Here is a 17,445-nt window from a genome sequence, read left to right on the forward strand (position 1 = left end):
CTGTAGCCAGTCTAAAGACTGAATAAAGTCTAAAGTCTAGAGTGAATTGGACAGGAGAAGGGGTTTTCTACAGAGCAAAGATTTAAGTATAACTTGACTAAACAACTGAACCTGTACCAGCACACATAACTTTGTCTGGAAATAATGGCTGACACAAGCAATAGTTATTCAAACATCAACAAGTAATGCACAGGTCAAACACTAAAGGATTAAGACTGTGCAGAGAATTGCTAATGTGTTTTCAATCGGTAGTTGCAAATGAAATACCCCTGACACAGCAATTTTGTAATGGAAAACAAAATTCTTTTAGAATGGAAGTGTGATCATACAGTAGCATGGTGTATAAAATTTTGAGTTTTAGTCTTCACAGTCGCACAGTTTTAAGAGAGCAATAAAAGTAATTTAGGGGATAACACGTGTTTTAAAATGAAGAATAGCTGACATGATTCAGGGAAGGCAATCCAGGGAAAATTTAGGCACTCTGCCAAGCACTCCTTTCAGGCGGAACAAGTCACTCCAGCTCAGCTTGGCAATGGGCGACCATGCTCTACAGATCCTCACCTGGAGATAGACATCAGGATACTGGACTTGTCATCATGAGCCCCTTGTCTGTGAAACACTGAGAGCGTGGGAAAAACTATATAAGGCAGAAAAACTGAAATATTGCTTTCTTATGCTCCACAACGTCCATTATGCCTCATTTAGTCACTGTGCCTATCTTCTGACAAGATTGTAGAGATTTTACTTGAGGCTGGTGCTGACTAGAGAAGCTGTTTCCACCACAAATGTTCCCCAGCTAATGATACTCATGATTTCCAGTCCTCTGACAGCCTTGCTGGGATACCTATCTCACGTGCATGTCCTTCAATGCCTTTCCCTTGAAGGCAGCCAGCAGTCAGAGCTCAGGCTCTACACCTGGCTTTTGGAGGGCAGAGATGAGGGTGGGGAAAGGCAAAGGCTGTCTGCAGGTTTTGCCCTTGCTGCTGGGGGTCATGGGGCTTGAGTCACCAACAAAGACAGCGTCCTGCTTTTGCATGGGAGGAATTTACGGAAGTGAAAGTGCCACAGATGGTGACATGCCTTTGAGGGGAAACTGTATGATGAGTGGCTGAGGTCACTTGGTCCAGTCAGCCTGGAGGATTCTGGTGGGAGACCTCATCACCTTCCCCTGAGGGAGGCAGGGAAGCAGGGCAGACACTGATCTCTTCTCTGGTGGCCAGTGACAGACCTTGAGGGAATGGCGTTAAACTGTGTCAGGGGAGGTTTAGGCTGGATGTTAGGAAAAGGTTCTTCACCCAGAGGGTGGTTGGGCCCTGGAACAGGCTCCCCAGAGAAGTGGTCACGGCACCAAGCCTGTCTGAATTCTAGAGGCAATACTTGGGCACATGGGGTGACTTCGGGATGATCCCATGCAGGGCTAATAGTTGGACTCCATGATTCTTGTGGGTCCCGTTCAACTCAAGATATTCCGTGATTCTGTGAATTGCCCGAGATGGCTGCTCCGGGAGTACACAGCGGTGCCGAGGGACCATACGGGAAACCTCCCGCCCTCCCTCGGCCCGGCCGCTTGAGGGGACCGAACTACAACTCCCGGCGTGCAGCACGGCTCCGGCCGCCGGCCGCCGCTCCGATTGGCTGCCTCCCCCCTCCCTCCCCGCGTGACGGCGCGGGGCTGGCGGCGGCGCCCCCCGCGCGCCGGGGCAGGGGAGCCGCATGGCGGCGGCGGCGGCGGCGTGGGGGCGGCTCCTGCGGGGGGCGCGCGGGGCGGCCTCGCGGCGCGCGTGCAGCAGCGGGGCGCGCGCCAGGGCGGCCCCGGCGGGCGCGCAGGTGAGGCGGGCCCGGGGCTGGCGGGGCGGGGGGCGCGGGGGACGTGAGCCGGGCCGGGCCGGGCCGGGCCGGGCCGGGCCGGGCCGCCGGAGGTCACGGTTGGGAGTTTGAGTGCCGGGCCGGTGCCTCGTCCCTAGGGAGATGTGTTTCGTGGAGGGGCGCCCTGGTAACCATGGCAGCGCCCGGCGGGGTGACCGGGGGTCTTGGGCACCGCGGGCGGGGGCTGCCAGCGCGTTCCAGAGAAATGTAACCTGTCCGTAGAATTTTGCAAGGTATCCCGGACCGATCGGTGCGGCGAACATGACCTGATTATGTCTAGGCAGGAGGGAAGAGTCAACAAAACATGTAGTAATATATAATGGTCTGTATGCTTCATTTGTTGAAATGTCACCCTTGCTTTGGAAGTACGTGGGACACCCGGTCTCATGGACCGAGCCGGTCCGGTGCTCCTGCCCAGGCAAAAGGAGAGATTACACAACGCTCTTTGATCAGCCTGGGTCAAAACCCGAGTGGTTTGGCAGCTCTCGGTGGTTGTGCTCCGATGGTCATGCGAACTTCGCACTGAACCTGTTTGTTCTGGTGCTGGCGTGGTCAGCTCAGGAGCTGCCTTGATACAGCTTCTCCCGGTTTAACTTTCGGTCCCTCGGGTGAATTCGGTCTCTTGGTGTCCTAATTCAGAAGAAAAAGCTACACAGAAAAGCAAGGTTCTGTTACTGTCTAGAAGCAAATAGGGCATGGCACACAGCAATCCCAGCTGGGACATGATTTATTGAGTTACTTGCAATTGCATGGCTGGCTTTAACAAAGAGAAAATAAGCTAAAGCTACTAGTGACAGACTCCGTGTCACCAGAATTGAATGCATTCGCTGCCACTTACTTATTTAAAAGAACCCAAATGGATTCATGTGTTGCTTTATTGAATGCTTACTTGACTCCGAAAACTAGAAAGGTTATTGAATTTGTTTTGTTTTGTTGTTTTCCTAGGCCATAAGTGTTTTTATAAATTCTGATCAGAATTACTTTTCCCTACTTTCTTTACATAAGGTAGCTGTACCAAACATCAGGAATAGTTTTGAGGGAGCTTGATTACAACATCCATCTGAAAGCCCTGCATCTCTTAGGGGCATAAAGCCACAGTAGCTGGAAGAATGGGCTGGGGGTACACATTTGTGGCACAGTAAATATTAGAAGTGTGCCAGGGCACTGGCTCATATCCTGCAGGGTTTGAGAAGTGAGCTAGTGTCAAAAACAAAGGTACTGTAGACTTAGCAACTATACAGTGCTAATACACCCATTGCTCCTTTCAGTTCTGTTTCTCCTGGGATTCATCTGTAGAGAGAAGCAATTAGCTTCTCTCTACAGCCATAGGGGACAGTGAAATGTACTTTAAAATGTGAGAACATTCAAACATTCAGAACAGTTGTGAATACTGCTTGACTATCTTTTGTGCTGGAGCTGCAAGTATTCATGGGGTCTGTTTAGTTTCCTGAGGTTTTGGGGTGGAGGTGTATGCAAAGGGAGAAGAGAGCAGTAGACTATATTTCAATCTCCTTTAAAATGGTCATTCCAGCTATGGAAGGTAGAACTTTGTAACTCGGGCAGTTCAAGTGACAATTGCCAGGCTGTGCCCAAGGCCATCCATTCAAAATCTTTTGGTTGGGTTGCAAACAGTGCGGTCAGTACAGCTGTTGTATTAGCGGTGTGTGACAAACAATTTACTTCTTTGACTCTTGGTTTTTGAGATACAGTTGTCAGTCTCAGAGGTGTGCACAGAGTTCTGACTCCACTAGTTATGACTAGAACAGGTCATGAAGCTACAGGCCCTCTGAATGCAGCATTTTCACAGTTGTTCTGTTGTGTGCAAGAGTTTCTTTGGACTTTTCTTGACTAGTTCACAGTTAACAAAGTTTGATGCCATCCTGCCATCTTGTACCCATGACAGTGTATATCCAGATTCTGTTCTTGAACTGAAATGATCAGATAGGATGACCTATTTCTACTACAGAACTGGAAATCAGCATTTTTTTTAATTCTGCTCTAGATGTATCATGTCCAGTAAGGGTCTTAATACAAAGTTTCACTTCATCTTTCTTCATCTGCTCTTCTAGATCCTGTAGTCCAAACATAACCACCTGAAAATTTCTGTGGCCACAATGAAGCCTTCAGTGCTGGGATAAAGTGGAGAGACCAGCTTTAGAAAGACCTCACATGCCCCTAATTCTCGGCCAGTCGTGTCTGAAACGCTCTGTGCTGCTGCTGTTTTGTGGGTAGGCAGTGCCAGTCCCTGGGCAGTGCTCTCCGTGCCAGTACCCACAAGTGTAGCCTGCTGTTTGGGGTCAGCTGTTGGGCAGCAGCTGCGGAGCCCTCACAAAAACATTTGTCTTGGACTTCTCAGCTCAGACCTCATTCTGGCAATTGGCCTACTTAGACCCATTTCAGCCTCTGCGGTTGTCTGATTTCCAGGTTGAACCAAGGACATTATGTCACCACTTCCCTACAGACTAAGATGCTAAAGGTGAGGCACGAAAGAGAAGAGCTCTTGCTGAGTTATGTCTGTGGCACTGCAGCAGTGCTAGGTGCTACGCTGGGACAGCAGTGCTGTGCACAAACCCAGCGGGATTGCAGGAGCTTGAAGAGCCAGTGGATGCAGGAACAGCACTAACAGTGTCATGGGTACACAGGTTGTGGTAGTCCCTGAGGCCTGTGCAGAAGTCTTTGCAAGCTTTATTGTACACAAATATCACTGGGGATGAAGTGAAGGTGGCAGAGTAGAGCAAGGATAGTACTTGATCTTCAGCTTGATTAGTAGGTAAGAATTCTGTTGTCTGCCCCCTTGTGTTTAACTGAGCCTTTCTAGTATCTGTCAGTTCATGGTGTTCCTGGTAGTTATTGATACCTCTGCTGACAGCTTCCAATTTTGCTGCATTGTTAAAAGAGTTCTCCTGGAAATCACAGGTGAGTTGTCAGATCTGAAGGGTTGACAGCTTGTCAAAATATAGCTGCTAGGTGCAGTCATCTAAACTCTCATTCTTTCAGTACTAGTGTAGAACATGTGATTGACAGCCCAGAGAATGAACCTGGGTTTTTCATGGACCAGATAAAGCACGTTGTGTGACAGGGCATACTCCTCCCATATACAGAAGTGTCTCCTGTCAACTGTGGAGAGAGGGGAGTGGGGATTTGTGGGTTATAGACATCCCTTTTGAGTGAAAAAGTTAGCTAATTGGGCATTGATATGTTAAAATACCAGCATCCATCTACCCTTTGCTACTTCAGGAATAACCCTTTTCCTGTATCCTGGGAACTGTAGCAGGCTTTTGCTTTCTTCCTGTTCCAATAGCTCTCACAAAGACTGCAAGTGATGAGGTTCAACCTCAACCTATTCTTCCCCTTCAGAGAATCCTACTTACACAACAACCTGAGGGAGTGCTTCATCCTTGCCCTGAGTTACCAGGAAGGCAGCTGAGTTTTCATCTCTGATAATTGGCCTTTTCTGTGGTATTGATAAAAATATGAGCTGGTGCTGGGTGCAGTAGCAGTTTTGGTAGTGCAGGATATACCTCTGCTGGAGTTCAAGCTGATGGGTATCAGCTGTTATGACTTATGGGTATCTCCTAATTCCTCTGTCCTGAAATGTAATTGGTCAGAAACTGAATAGCTTAAAAATTCTATCTCCTGTCATTCTTCCCTCCCAGACAAACTCATTTCTATACACAACAAGAAATTGATGGAAATAAGTTCTAGTAGCTGTATAAAACATTTTTCTTTTCCCTGTTCTAAAACACACTACTTTGCAGCAAGAGTTAGTTATTTCCAATATAAACTTTTAAGTTTATTGAGACCAATATTTTGCTGAGTGCCTGTTCTTTTAATGCTGCTTCTTTACAATTCACTTTAGAGTAATTAATGAAGGGCAGTGTTATTCCTCTTAATTTAGCTACCTTACTTATAGGAGCCGTGCAGATCTATGACAGACCAGCAACAGAATTCATCTCCTGTGGCCCACTCCAGTGGGGACTCTTTCCTGAAAACAGGAAATTATTTTAAGCGTATTATTGTCTTTGAAAGTATGCAGTTTTGTCTTTCATTACATAAAAGCATTAAGGTGTCCCTCATTTGCCCACACCTTTCTTCCAGGGAGGACAACTTTTTCCTTCTTTCCCTGCCTGTAATGCACACTCTAAAACTGGGAGGTGGGAGGTTTATACTGTTCTGTCTTCAAGTGCAGTGGTAAGGAAGCCCAATCCTGATGCAAAAAAAGCATTGCTAGGAAAGAAACAGGAGAGGAGGGCTCCCACAAGAGGGGGTCAGATAATTTTAATAAACTTGGGAGTGCTTTCCCTCTCAAATATGAACACCTTTCCAAAATAATTGGAAGGAAAACATCAGATATCCAGCCTGGCCAGAAAGCAGCATAGTTTTCAAGAAAAAAAAAAAAAAAAACAACCTTTTTTTTTTGTGTTGTGTTTTTTTCTGAGTTTGGCAGATTTAAAATGTCCTTAGATTTAGTCTGGTCAGGGTTGAATTTTCTGACTGAGGAAGATGAAGAAATGAAGTCTGGATATTTACCTGGGTTCTTTGAGTTAACCTGGATTGTATTTGGAGAAACACTTAACAATAAGTGGAACAGAGCCAGCATTTCTATCAAAAGAAGGGATTCCCAACTTAGGATTTTTTTGGTAACCTAAAGCTGTGCAGAGCTCTATAGCAACCCACACATCCCTAGGCTGGAGCATTTTCCTGAGGAGTTTAAAAACCAGATGACTTGTTCCGAATGCAGGAAGGGGAGGTGAAGTGTGTGAGCAGCGGGTGTGGCTGCAGAGTGGCTGCCAATTACACTTGTGATGCTGCCGGGAAGGGAAGGCCGAGTCTTGGCAGGGCTGGCCTTGCACCCCATACGCCTCTGCTGTTGCAGCCCCTGAAACTGAAAGGCATTGCTTTCTTCCGGCAGAAAAGCAATTCCGTGGAAAGTACTACTGCAGTTTTATCAGGGGTAAACAGATGTTTTCTGGGCTTTGAAACAGCCACTTTGTATCTCCCTTGTCTCTAGCTCCTCACTGCTGTGGATATTCTTAGAGTAAGGTCTTCTTATCTTACCACAAAGCTGTTTGGATCAAGTGTAGTGGATTGTTTAAAGGCTAGGGAAAAGATTGTGCTGCCAAGAATGACTACTCCTGCTTGTAAGTTTAGCAGAAGCCTGGTGTTAGCACAGCTGGGAACAAAATTGCTGCGGCTGCTGATGGCTGAAGTTGGGTCTCTTCCCAGATAACCTTTGCTGCCTGGCTGATTTGGTCACTGAGGGTCCTCTATGGCTTCCACTCCCCCACAAATGTTTCTTACAAATATTTTGACAATAAAATGTTTTGAGGAAGCATACCTGGGTGGTTCAACATTTTAGCTGACCATTTCTAGGTTTCTTGCAAGGTTGTAGGGAAATCCTATGCAGGATTAGCTCCTTTGGTTACTAGTGATAAGCAGAGCCAGGGAGCTGATGGCTGTGGCTATGTGTATTGCTGCCCGGTCCCTTGGCATCATCCCATACATTCTGATTTTGGTATGTCTGGAGATTTCACATCTGTTTTTCACTGGATGTGAGTCATGACTTTTGTTTAGGTAAGCAGTTTAAATACCCACTAATGTGTCATTTTGTTTGGTTCGTAATTCTGCATCTTAAATTTATGTCAACACTTTATTTAATCCTTTGCCTGCTGCAGCCTGTTGAGACCAGTCAACACAGTTTTAACTTGAGGCACAATTCTGCAGCTGATTCACACATGCACACACGCATGAATTTTGTGAATACCATGTATACAGAAATGGTTTTGTATGTGCCTTTTCACTAGATATGAAATTCACTGACTGTTAAATGTCTATATGTGGTTAACTAATAAGGACTCAGTGAAGGTGGTTCCCTTTATTTTGTTTTGTCTGGTTTATTTTGTGATGCTAGGCAGCTGGCCTCATTCATGACTTACCAAATTGACCTCCTACAAAATGTTAATTTAACTTTGATGTAGTAGATGAAAATACTTAGCAGAGTTTGAATTATGTTGGTTTTGGATATTTGTATGTAGTGCCTAAAGCAAGTATCTGCCAGCTGATAAAGGTATGTTGGTAAACTCTTGCTTTTCTGCAGTACTGTGATAAGCATTTATTCAGTTACTCTAAGTTTCACTTGAGGTACCAAAATATTTTCCAAAAGTAGCAGAGTGGTTTCAGCTGTGCTTTGCAGGTATAGAAAAAGAAAGCTGTAACACTGTAATTGGAAAATCATGGGCTAAAGGCAATAAGGCTCCCTGTATTTAGACCTTGCTATAGTTAACTTTTCTGGCATCAATGGTACTGATATTTTGAAGTTACTTGGTATAAACTGAACTGTATTTATTTGCAGCTGCTATTTGGGATATTTGACACATAATATGGTCATAGAAGCCTAGAACATTTTGGGTTGGGAGAGGCCTTTAAGATCATCTAGTTCCAACCCCCTCCCATGGGACACCTTGCACTAGATCCGCTTGCTCAAAGCCCATCCAACACTTCCAGGGATGGGCATCCACAGCTTCTCTGGGAAGCCTGTTCCAGTGCCTCACCACCCTCACAATAAAGAATTTTTTCCTAATATCTAAATCTACTCTTTTTCAATTTAAAACCATTCTCCTTTGTCCTATCACTACGGACCCTTTAAGAAGTCCCTTTCTAGCTCTCCTGTAGTCCCCTTTAGGTACTGGAAAGTGACTGGCTCCTCTCCCCAAAGCCATCTATCTGCTCCCCAGGCTGAACAGCTTCAGTTCTCTCAGACTGTTTTCTTAGGAGAGGAGCTCTAGCCATGTGAGCAGCTTTGTGGCCTCATCTGGTCTTGCTCCAGAAGCTCCTCATCCCTCTTATGCCCTCATTCTAGAGGGAAAATACTCATATTTCCTTAAAATTATGCTGCTCTAGAATGTATTACATTGTGCTTAAAAAAACCCCCAGAATTTTAAGTAGAAATCACTTGTAATATTCACTTCATGACAGTTAATAAAGAAATTTTAAAAATTCTGATATTTTTATTCAGTTTGAACAGGTATTTAGAATCGCACGCTTCTCTTCCAGTTCCACCATGCCCTGCATTATTTGTCATCTTTTAACTGAGACAAGCCTTTTGGAAGTATTCTGTTTTATGGATTTAGGCAGGAAGACTTTGTTGGAAATGAAGACAGGTGTCATAAAACATAATTGTATATAGCAATAATTCAGTATGGCTGTTAACAAGATGTAAATATTGCACATGGAATATGGTAGGAACACAAGAAGAGATGCAGTGTTTCATCAGCTTCAGGTTCTCTTGTGCTAAAGTACAGAAAGGTCCCCTTCTCTATAGTTTCATTTACCCAAGGGCTGTAGTGAGCATAGGTCATCCTGGATCATTGATTCTGGGAAGAGGCAGGCAGTTGAACAAAAACACCTTCTATTCTACACAAAAAGCCTGAAGTACCTGGGGCAAAGATGGGGAAAATTGTAGAAATTAATTAAGACTGGGTGTGAAACTTAACAACTGGCCACTTTTCACAATGGTTTTCCTTGGGCAGCTGTCTATGTGGGGAAGAATGGAATAATAATTATCAGTTGAGTTCAAAGTTGATATTTATACAGCAAGTTGACAGGGTAACTATTCAAATATTTAACACTTGCTTGTTTTTGTTACAGGAATTACAGAGCTCAGGAAGAGAACGCTTTGTGCTAGAACATGCTGCTCCATTCTCTGCTTTTTTGACAGACAGCTTTGGGCGGCAGCACAATTACTTGCGAATTTCGTTGACTGAGAAATGCAACCTCAGGTGTAAGTGTCTGCTGTTTCCTTGCACAAAACTCCTCTGCACATATTGTACAAAAGTCAAGGTTTGGGTTAGGGTATTATTGCTGTGTTGGCCCTGTGCTGTTTCTTGTCTTCACAAAGTAATAATAAATGACAGATAGAGACTAATTGAGGCTGAGCTACTGGTGGGGTGGGAAGCCTGGAGCAAGCCTAGGGATCTACCAGAGACAGGTGGAAGTGACAGATCTTTTATCAGACTTAGTGTGGTTTAGATAATGATGCTTTTGTGTTCAAAGTCTCCCTAAGCAGGAGAGCTCATCCCTAGGCATTCCCACAATTACTTCCGCAAAGTCTGGTGATGTCCCAGTGCTGGCTGCTTGAACTCGGTCTCTATTTGAATGCAGTTTAGATAGAAGTACAGTCATCTTTTTCTTCAGAGTGGATCCATTGTAATTTTGAGGCATATCAGATTAGTCTTCCTCTGAAGTAAACTAGGAAACTGTTAGAAGATTGTAAAATTTTTGCACAGTTGGTGTCATTTGGCATCCATTAAAGACAGCTGCCCTTGGTGCGTTTTGCCCATTAATATTAGAGTAATTGTTGCGGCTTATTTTTTGCCTCATGTATTTCTGTAACTTTTGTTTCAGGTCAGTACTGTATGCCTGAGGAAGGTGTTCAGCTGACTCCGAAATCAGAGCTCCTAACTGCCCAGGAGATAATCACCTTAGCCAGGCTGTTTGTGAAAGAAGGTGTGGACAAGATCCGACTGACAGGTGGAGAGCCACTTATCCGTCCCGATGTGGTGGATATTGTGGGTGAGTTCCAAATCAGTACAGTGTTTCAAAGTGACTTGGTACATGTTGGTGCTAGAATTGCTCTTACAGCTATCTACTGACAGTGGCAACCAGAGGAATAATTACACATTTGCTGTGGTGCTTTTCCCCAACATTGTGAAATACAAGGTGCCTTTCAGAAAATTTCCAGTTCTGATGTGTTGCTTGGATGGAAATTGCGTGTCTTTGTATTATACCAGCTGAACTTAGCATTGTTTTTTTATTCAACATCTATTTCAGTAGCTTGCAATAGTGCAGCCTGAGGGTGAAAAATCAAGAACATACATGATGTGGTCTTCAGTGTGGAGGAACAAGTGATATGTGCTTACAAACAAAACAAGTTTTCTCTTTAATTTTTCAGGAGTGTGGTTTCTTCATGGTTTTTGTTTTTCTGCCTTGATAACAGGTGTCATTGCTCGTGTTTAATAAGGAAGGGTGGGAAAACCTGTTTTTACAGTTAGTGGTGAGGACTGTTATTTCAATGGAAGGTAAATTACTTGGTAAATTTTAGAAGTCTGTCTGCTTTGATTTGTATTTGTTAAATGACACTGCCTGGATCTTTCTTCTTGAGTCGGGTGCTTTTTTTCCTCTGTCCAAAATCTCATATCTTGCAGTAGATTTGTGTAGTGGCAATGTATTAGATTAAGGTTGTGTAGGTGGGTGCACTTTGGTGTATTGTAGGCAACTGAACTTGTCTGTTTCTGGGCATATACTCTTCTAAGTAATGAAGATAAGAAGAGGTTTATGTGGAGGAAGGAGGTCTTGAAAGAAGAGAAATTGCCTACCAATGCAGTAAGCTTTTGTGCAGAAAATGGTCCCTTTCTCTGCTCTGTTTTGTTCAGCATTTGGATGGAAGACCTTTTCCAAAGAAGGCGACCTTCTAAAGGAAGCAGCAGAGCTGTTGTAGTTTGTAGAACTGACCTGTTCATAGCTGGAAAAGGTGTGACTGAAGTGAGCTGGGGTGTGTCTTGTTGAACTTTGATTGTGAATTCTGAAATTGCACTAACTTTTTAGAACTCAGAAATAGCATTGTCTCGATCATTTTGCCCATTCATGATGGATTTGGAGTGGTTTTAGTACTGAGGAAGCTATATGCCTTTCAAGAGACATGGTTCTTTCAAGATAATAGATTCTTTCCAATGATAATGGTATAATTGTTGGCTCCTGTAAAAGGGAGCTAGATTTATAAATTAGGTTGCAATTTAAAATGCAATAAAGCTTTGCAGTTCAGCACATAATATTGGCATGAAAACAAGTTCAAACCAACCATACCACCAGTTCAGTGCAGAACTTTCTTCCCTAGTGTATTGTAGGCACCTTTTTATTTATCAGTGGTAGCTAATGACTTAACACAGTACTTATGATACTGATAGCCAGGTCACCCCAAATTCTTATTGTATTCCTGCAATCCAGAAGTATTGGTACTGGAAGGATAGACATCTTTTTTGTTTTGGTTTATTCCAGTGATAGAATTCTCAAAGGTTTATTTTTTGTGCCTGAAAGGAAGAAATTGATCTTTTTGAACCACTGGATTTTCATTATTCTGCCTGTGTTCCTGTTCACAGCTGAACTTTGACAGATTCATAGTGATCATTTTAATGGATATCAATAGTGATCTTGGGGTGAAGGTAAGGGATGTCAAGATGTTTGTCATGTTGAATTAGTTCATTCTGTTGTGGATTTGTATTAGTCTGGTTGGATTTTTTTTAAGGCCTGTTGAAAATTGTTGAATTACGTCTACAAACACTTTCTGTTTTCCCAGACTTTGGTGTTACTCTATGGTGCCCCAGTCTGGGATCAAGATAACAGATCTTAAAAGTATATATATCAATGTAATAACTATAATAATTATAAAGTGAATTAACAATGTATTAGGAAAACTCATTGAGGAAAAATCAAGCCCAAAAATGTCTTCTGCAGAATTTGAGTAAAGCATCTTTATTGAAGCCATCTTAGCACAATGTATTGGTTTGGTCTGGGATAGGGTTAGTCTGGTTTTCTAGATGGTTTTGGAGAAGCTGGCTACAATATCTCAGGTACTGAATTGGGTTGAGGTTTAAGTTAAGTTTACTTTCAGCAAGCCTTTCTACAAGCTAGAGATGATCTGTGAAATACCAGTAAGGCTCAAAAATGTTAATGCTGGATTTCTGTTACCAAATTTTTTTATTACACAATTTCAAGTGTTTTATAGTTGTGTCAATGAACAGATGTAATTTGAGGCTGCTGTCGGAGACCATGCTATTCAGAGAACTGTTACAGTTCTTTAGATTATTTAAAATCTTTTAACAGATGCATGTACATAAGCTGTGAGTCAGCATCTAACACTTGCTGAAAGCTAAATTATATCCTGGAAACTGCTGAAAACATATGTTTGAGACTTTTCTGAAGCAGCTGATAGTGGAATATAGAATCCATCCACTTTGAGATACTCAAAGTTTAAATAAGCACTGGATATAAACTCTCTGATAGTTATTTGCTGTTAGTAGTCTGAGGAGTACACGTCTACACTGATGAAATCATTTTCCATAGGGTGGAGGGTGGAATATTGGATGCCTTTTCATAGCAACTTTTTATACCCATTTCAAGAGTGAAGTGATGTAGGACAGACTTAGTTAATGTGTTAGGAAGCATGCACAAATTTTCTGGAGTCAATCGGGAGAAGTGCAGTTAAGGAAATGATTGGAGGAGAATATGTAAGAAAATTGTCTGTTTAAGAAGATGCTCCTGATCCTAAAGGAAAACATTAATGTCAAGTTGTAGTAATATCATATCCTCTGAAAAGAGAGAGACACAGCTCTCCCAGGATTTTCCTGGGAAGCTGTGAGAAACTGTGAGAAAGCTCCAAGAAAGAATTAAAACAATTATTATTCCAATCTCTACACCTAGCAGGCAATCTCTGTTTGTCAGTGTTACTTACAAGAAAGAGTTGTCCTTCTTAACCAATAAATGAGAGAAAATTCCTAAAGGCCAGTCAGGTCTTAAATCCATCATTATTTTAATAAAAAACTATAAATTTCTGAAAATAAAGTACCTTTTCATACCTTCTGATAATAAAATCTCTATATCACCTTTGTCTGTCCCCGATACCCTGTCAGTAATAGTAAAGTGGTTTATTTCATGGCTCAAGCTTGACATAAAAGTTTTAGCTTCATGTATGGACTTACAGCATCTGTTCTGTTTCCTTTTCTTTATAGGTTTTGTCCCTTGTCTTTGCTTGTGCTGATTGGTGCTAAAGCAGTGACCAAAGGTCAGCAAACAGGTTTAATACAGTTACAAGGAGAGTTACAAAGTTATGAAGTCTCTTTAATCCCTTTTAATTTTGGAGGTCAACAAGCCAAGAAACCAAGACACTGCAAAGGTCACACCTGGTAGAGGGTTCTGACTTGTACTTTTTAATTTGTTTGTTTTAGTGTTAAGCTTCCATCTCTAACTTTTCACAGTTGTTTACTGTCCAGTTTGTTACTACAGTTGATTCCATGTATTAGTGTATTTCCAGTGCCTCATCCGGTATCTTGCCCTGTCTGATGAGGAAAAAGATGCATGGACATCAGCTGCTGCCTGCGCTGATCTAATCAACTGGTGCTGCTTCTTAAATTTTTTTTCCATTTTAGACTGCAGAATGACATTAGTTTTAGTCAATACCTTTATGCATTTTACATTTCTACCAATGAAACCTCAACCTATGGCACCTAGACTTTTGTCCCCACTCATTTTGAGGCTGAGCATTTTGTGTGTTCTGAGACTATAAATAAAAGTAGTGATGTTCCCAAACTATCCTCTGGCTGTAGCATGTATCCTTTACTCTCACAAAGATTAGGCTGCTAGTGATAGCTAGTGTTAAATAATCTTTGGTGAAATTGAGCTACTAGCACTTATCCTCTAGGAAGAGGTTATTCTTGGTCATTTGGGAGGACTTTGAGAGCTGAAGGCCAGGGAAAAAATCTCTTTTAGTAAAGATTGCTCTTTCCCTACAACTTCATGTCTTTATGGAGCTCTTAATCATGTTCCAAAATACTGCTGCTGTAAACTTCAGCATCTTTGCTGTGACCTAGCTTGACCCATTCCAGTGTTCTGGACTTGGCTTAGGGTGAATATTTTGAAAAGAGCTAGGCAATGAGATAAAGCAGAAATAAAGCCCTTATCAACTTGAGTAAATAGAGGTAAAATAGTGAGGGACAAAGGGACTGTGAAATATTTGTGCTGTAATTGCAGCTGCCTCAAGAGTAAGGATTCTTCAAATATTTCTTAAATAATTAGGGTGGAGGCTATGAGGGAGGGAGGAAAAACCAAAGTAAATTATTTTGCTGTGGCTCTGCTTCTGCGAGTTGTTTATGAGGGTTTTTTTCTTGTTTGTTATTGTACTGATAATTGGAGGTTTGAAAGCTTATCTCTGGAGATCTGGTATGCTGAGGATTTCTGCATTCGGCTTATGAGGAGGCATCTCTTTTCTAAATCTTAATCTCATTATATTAGCTGTTTCTTACACTTTCTTTTTGTTAGCCATTTTTTAGTGCCTTGTGTAAGCACTCTCCAGTCAGCCAGGCTACCACTGGTAATGGAAATACTTCAGTTGTCAAGTGCAAATGTTTTGTCCCTTTGGATGTTGTTGCCTTGGATTCTCTGTAATAGTCTAGTATGTTGACCTTTTTCTGTTTAGTTAGGACTGCATGTGGTATTTCTTTCATAAGTTTAAACTTCTACTGCTGGCAGCTACCTCTGGGTTAGAACTGGTTTTTGGTAAAGCGTTGTAGGATAGAAGTTGCTAAATAAACAGGTCAGGTGTCAGTTGTGAAAGGGATGGCTTGCTGCTTTATTATTGCAGAACATGAAATTCAGTTTGCAAAGGTGGATGAGGAAAAGAAAGTACACAAAATCAGGGACTGCCTTTCAACAATAAAGTAGGTATTTAAGAAATTAGGAACAAAACTAATGTGTATTTTAATAGAACAAAACTTCACCACCAGTTTCGCTTGCAATAAACTGTTCTCTCATATCTTTTGAAATGGATTTGTGCTAAAATTGGTCTCTTAAACCAGTATAACTGGAGGCCAAAGGCCGAAGCACTGAAGTGTCCACATTTTCTTCACACATTCTTGATACATTTTTCTTTGTTTCACAAATCTTTTGGGTTTTCTGTGTAACCTTTAAACATTTTAGTTTAACTACTTTTTTAAAGTGTTCTTGTTGCTTTTCTTTCCTAGGTGAGCTGCACAAGCTTGAAGGGCTGAAAACCATTGCTGTCACAACCAATGGGATCAACTTAACCAGACTGCTGCCCCGGCTGAAGGAAGCAGGACTAAATGCCATTAATATTAGCCTGGATACTTTAGTGCCAGCTAAATTTGAGTTCATTGTCCGAAGGAAAGGTACAAACTTGTCTTCTTAGGCAACTGTGTTAATACTTGCAGGAATGTCCTGAGTTGTTTACTGTATCTTTCGCAGTCAGTTACTTCTGGGGGGGGGAAGTGAATTGCTATCCTTCTGAGGGTAGGAAAAGTAGTCTATACTAGATTTTTCTGTAGTGACTCCTTTTTCCTCCTTTCTGTAATGCTTAGCAGGTAGAGCCCCTTTCGTTGGATCTGGTAAGTAGAAGATGCTCAACTTACCACAGTTAGTCATGTGGTTAGTCATATAATCTATAATTGGTTAGTCATAGTTCTCAAGAGGACTCTCCATGTCTTGTGTTAGTCTTGTGTGCTGTTCTTCTTTAATACTGTTCAAAAAACCCAGATGTTTCTGCTATACCGCCTGGGGACAAAGACACCACAAGAACTGAACTTCTTGTCATTAATTGTGGCAGTTTCTGGAAGTTATATTTGGGGTGTGCTAGCAGTGGTCTCACTTGTGGTTAGCGATGTTCCGTATCCACTACTTTTTAATAGGAATAAACATAAACCATGCCTGAGGTAATTTGAGGAGGGCTGTTGGCTTTGCAACTTCTCTCCTACTGAGCAAGTAATTGCAAGTAAAATTTAAGAATTGCTTGGATATGCCCAGTCTTACAGATTCTGGTTTAAATGAATCCTAAAGCTGATGGAGCTCAACTTCATGGTTGGGCTTCCTTCCAAACTAAAACTTATTTTATGTTGTATCATTCTCTTCCTGTCCAGCACTAACTTCAGCAGTCTGTGAACTTCTAATTTTGACAAAACCTCTAAGTAGCCACCAGATGGTGCAACAGCCTCAGGTACATGTAGGGAAAGGATTGTACAAATCTGGAATGCTGTGAGAAGTAATGCCAGCATTTGAATCTCTGCTAGCAAACCGAAGTTCTGCTGGCAGGTGCAGGAAGGTGTCCTTGTCAACAGTCACTATGGGAGTACTACTTCAGTGTCATGTTTCTGTGTCATGGTGCAGAAATCAGTTCCTGTCATAAAGCTGAATGGAGCATTATCTTTCCAGTGTAGGCTCTTGCATTGATCTGGTTGTGTCATGGCACAGTTGGCTCCCAGAGTGGTATCTGGTAATCACAAACAGTTATTGACTGTGCTCTTTCCTTCTGCTCTCTGTGTTTGAGTATTATCTGGTGTGTGACATTCATTAGGAGCGAGCCCTTCTTTTACCACTGAAGGGGCAAACCTGAGCCTCCAGCTTCCTGAATTATATATATATCTCAAACAGAGATCTTCACGTCTGATTAGAAGCTGTTAGGAGTGTGCTGCTTATAAAGTAAACTAAAAGTTATTAGGTGATGAAGGTAATTTTTATTTATACAAATGTTCTCTTCTGCCTTTAAAGAAAAAAAAGATATTTTACTAACAAAGAGAGAAATTGCTCAACTGAACAGCATAGACAATGAACAGGGAAATTTCTATTACTGAATACTTTTTTAAGAGGAGAAAAAGTCTCCAAATGATAGATATTTTTTCTAAGCAGAGATCAGGTAAAAATAGTAACATTGAGTTCTACCGCTTTGGGTTTTTTCTTTTTTTTTTCTTTTGTTAAGGTTAAAGGCTGAAATTATGTAAAATGTTTTTTGCTGATGGTGAT

General features: G+C 42.1%; 1 protein-coding gene across 4 annotated transcripts in view; it reads left to right on the forward strand.

Annotated features, from left to right (window-relative positions):
- The first annotated feature begins 1,685 nt into the window (after positions 1-1,685).
- Positions 1,686-17,445, forward strand: part of MOCS1 (molybdenum cofactor synthesis 1) — a 30,339-nt gene continuing 14,579 nt past the window's right edge. For 2 of the 4 annotated variants that reach the window (XM_064414524.1, XM_064414527.1), the window contains exons 1-3: positions 9,514-9,646; positions 10,270-10,437; positions 15,657-15,821. In XM_064414524.1, coding sequence (XP_064270594.1) covers positions 10,281-10,437; positions 15,657-15,821 — 322 coding nt within the window. In that variant the 5' untranslated portion in view covers positions 9,514-9,646; positions 10,270-10,280. Of the gene's footprint in view, positions 1,828-2,080; positions 2,100-9,513; positions 9,647-10,269; positions 10,438-15,656; positions 15,822-17,445 lie in introns of those variants that run through there. The other 2 variants (XM_064414525.1, XM_064414526.1) reach the window with 2 other exon arrangements.

This window comes from Passer domesticus, chromosome 3, assembly GCF_036417665.1.
Source record: "Passer domesticus isolate bPasDom1 chromosome 3, bPasDom1.hap1, whole genome shotgun sequence".
NCBI classification, from domain to species: Eukaryota; Metazoa; Chordata; class Aves; order Passeriformes; family Passeridae; genus Passer; species Passer domesticus.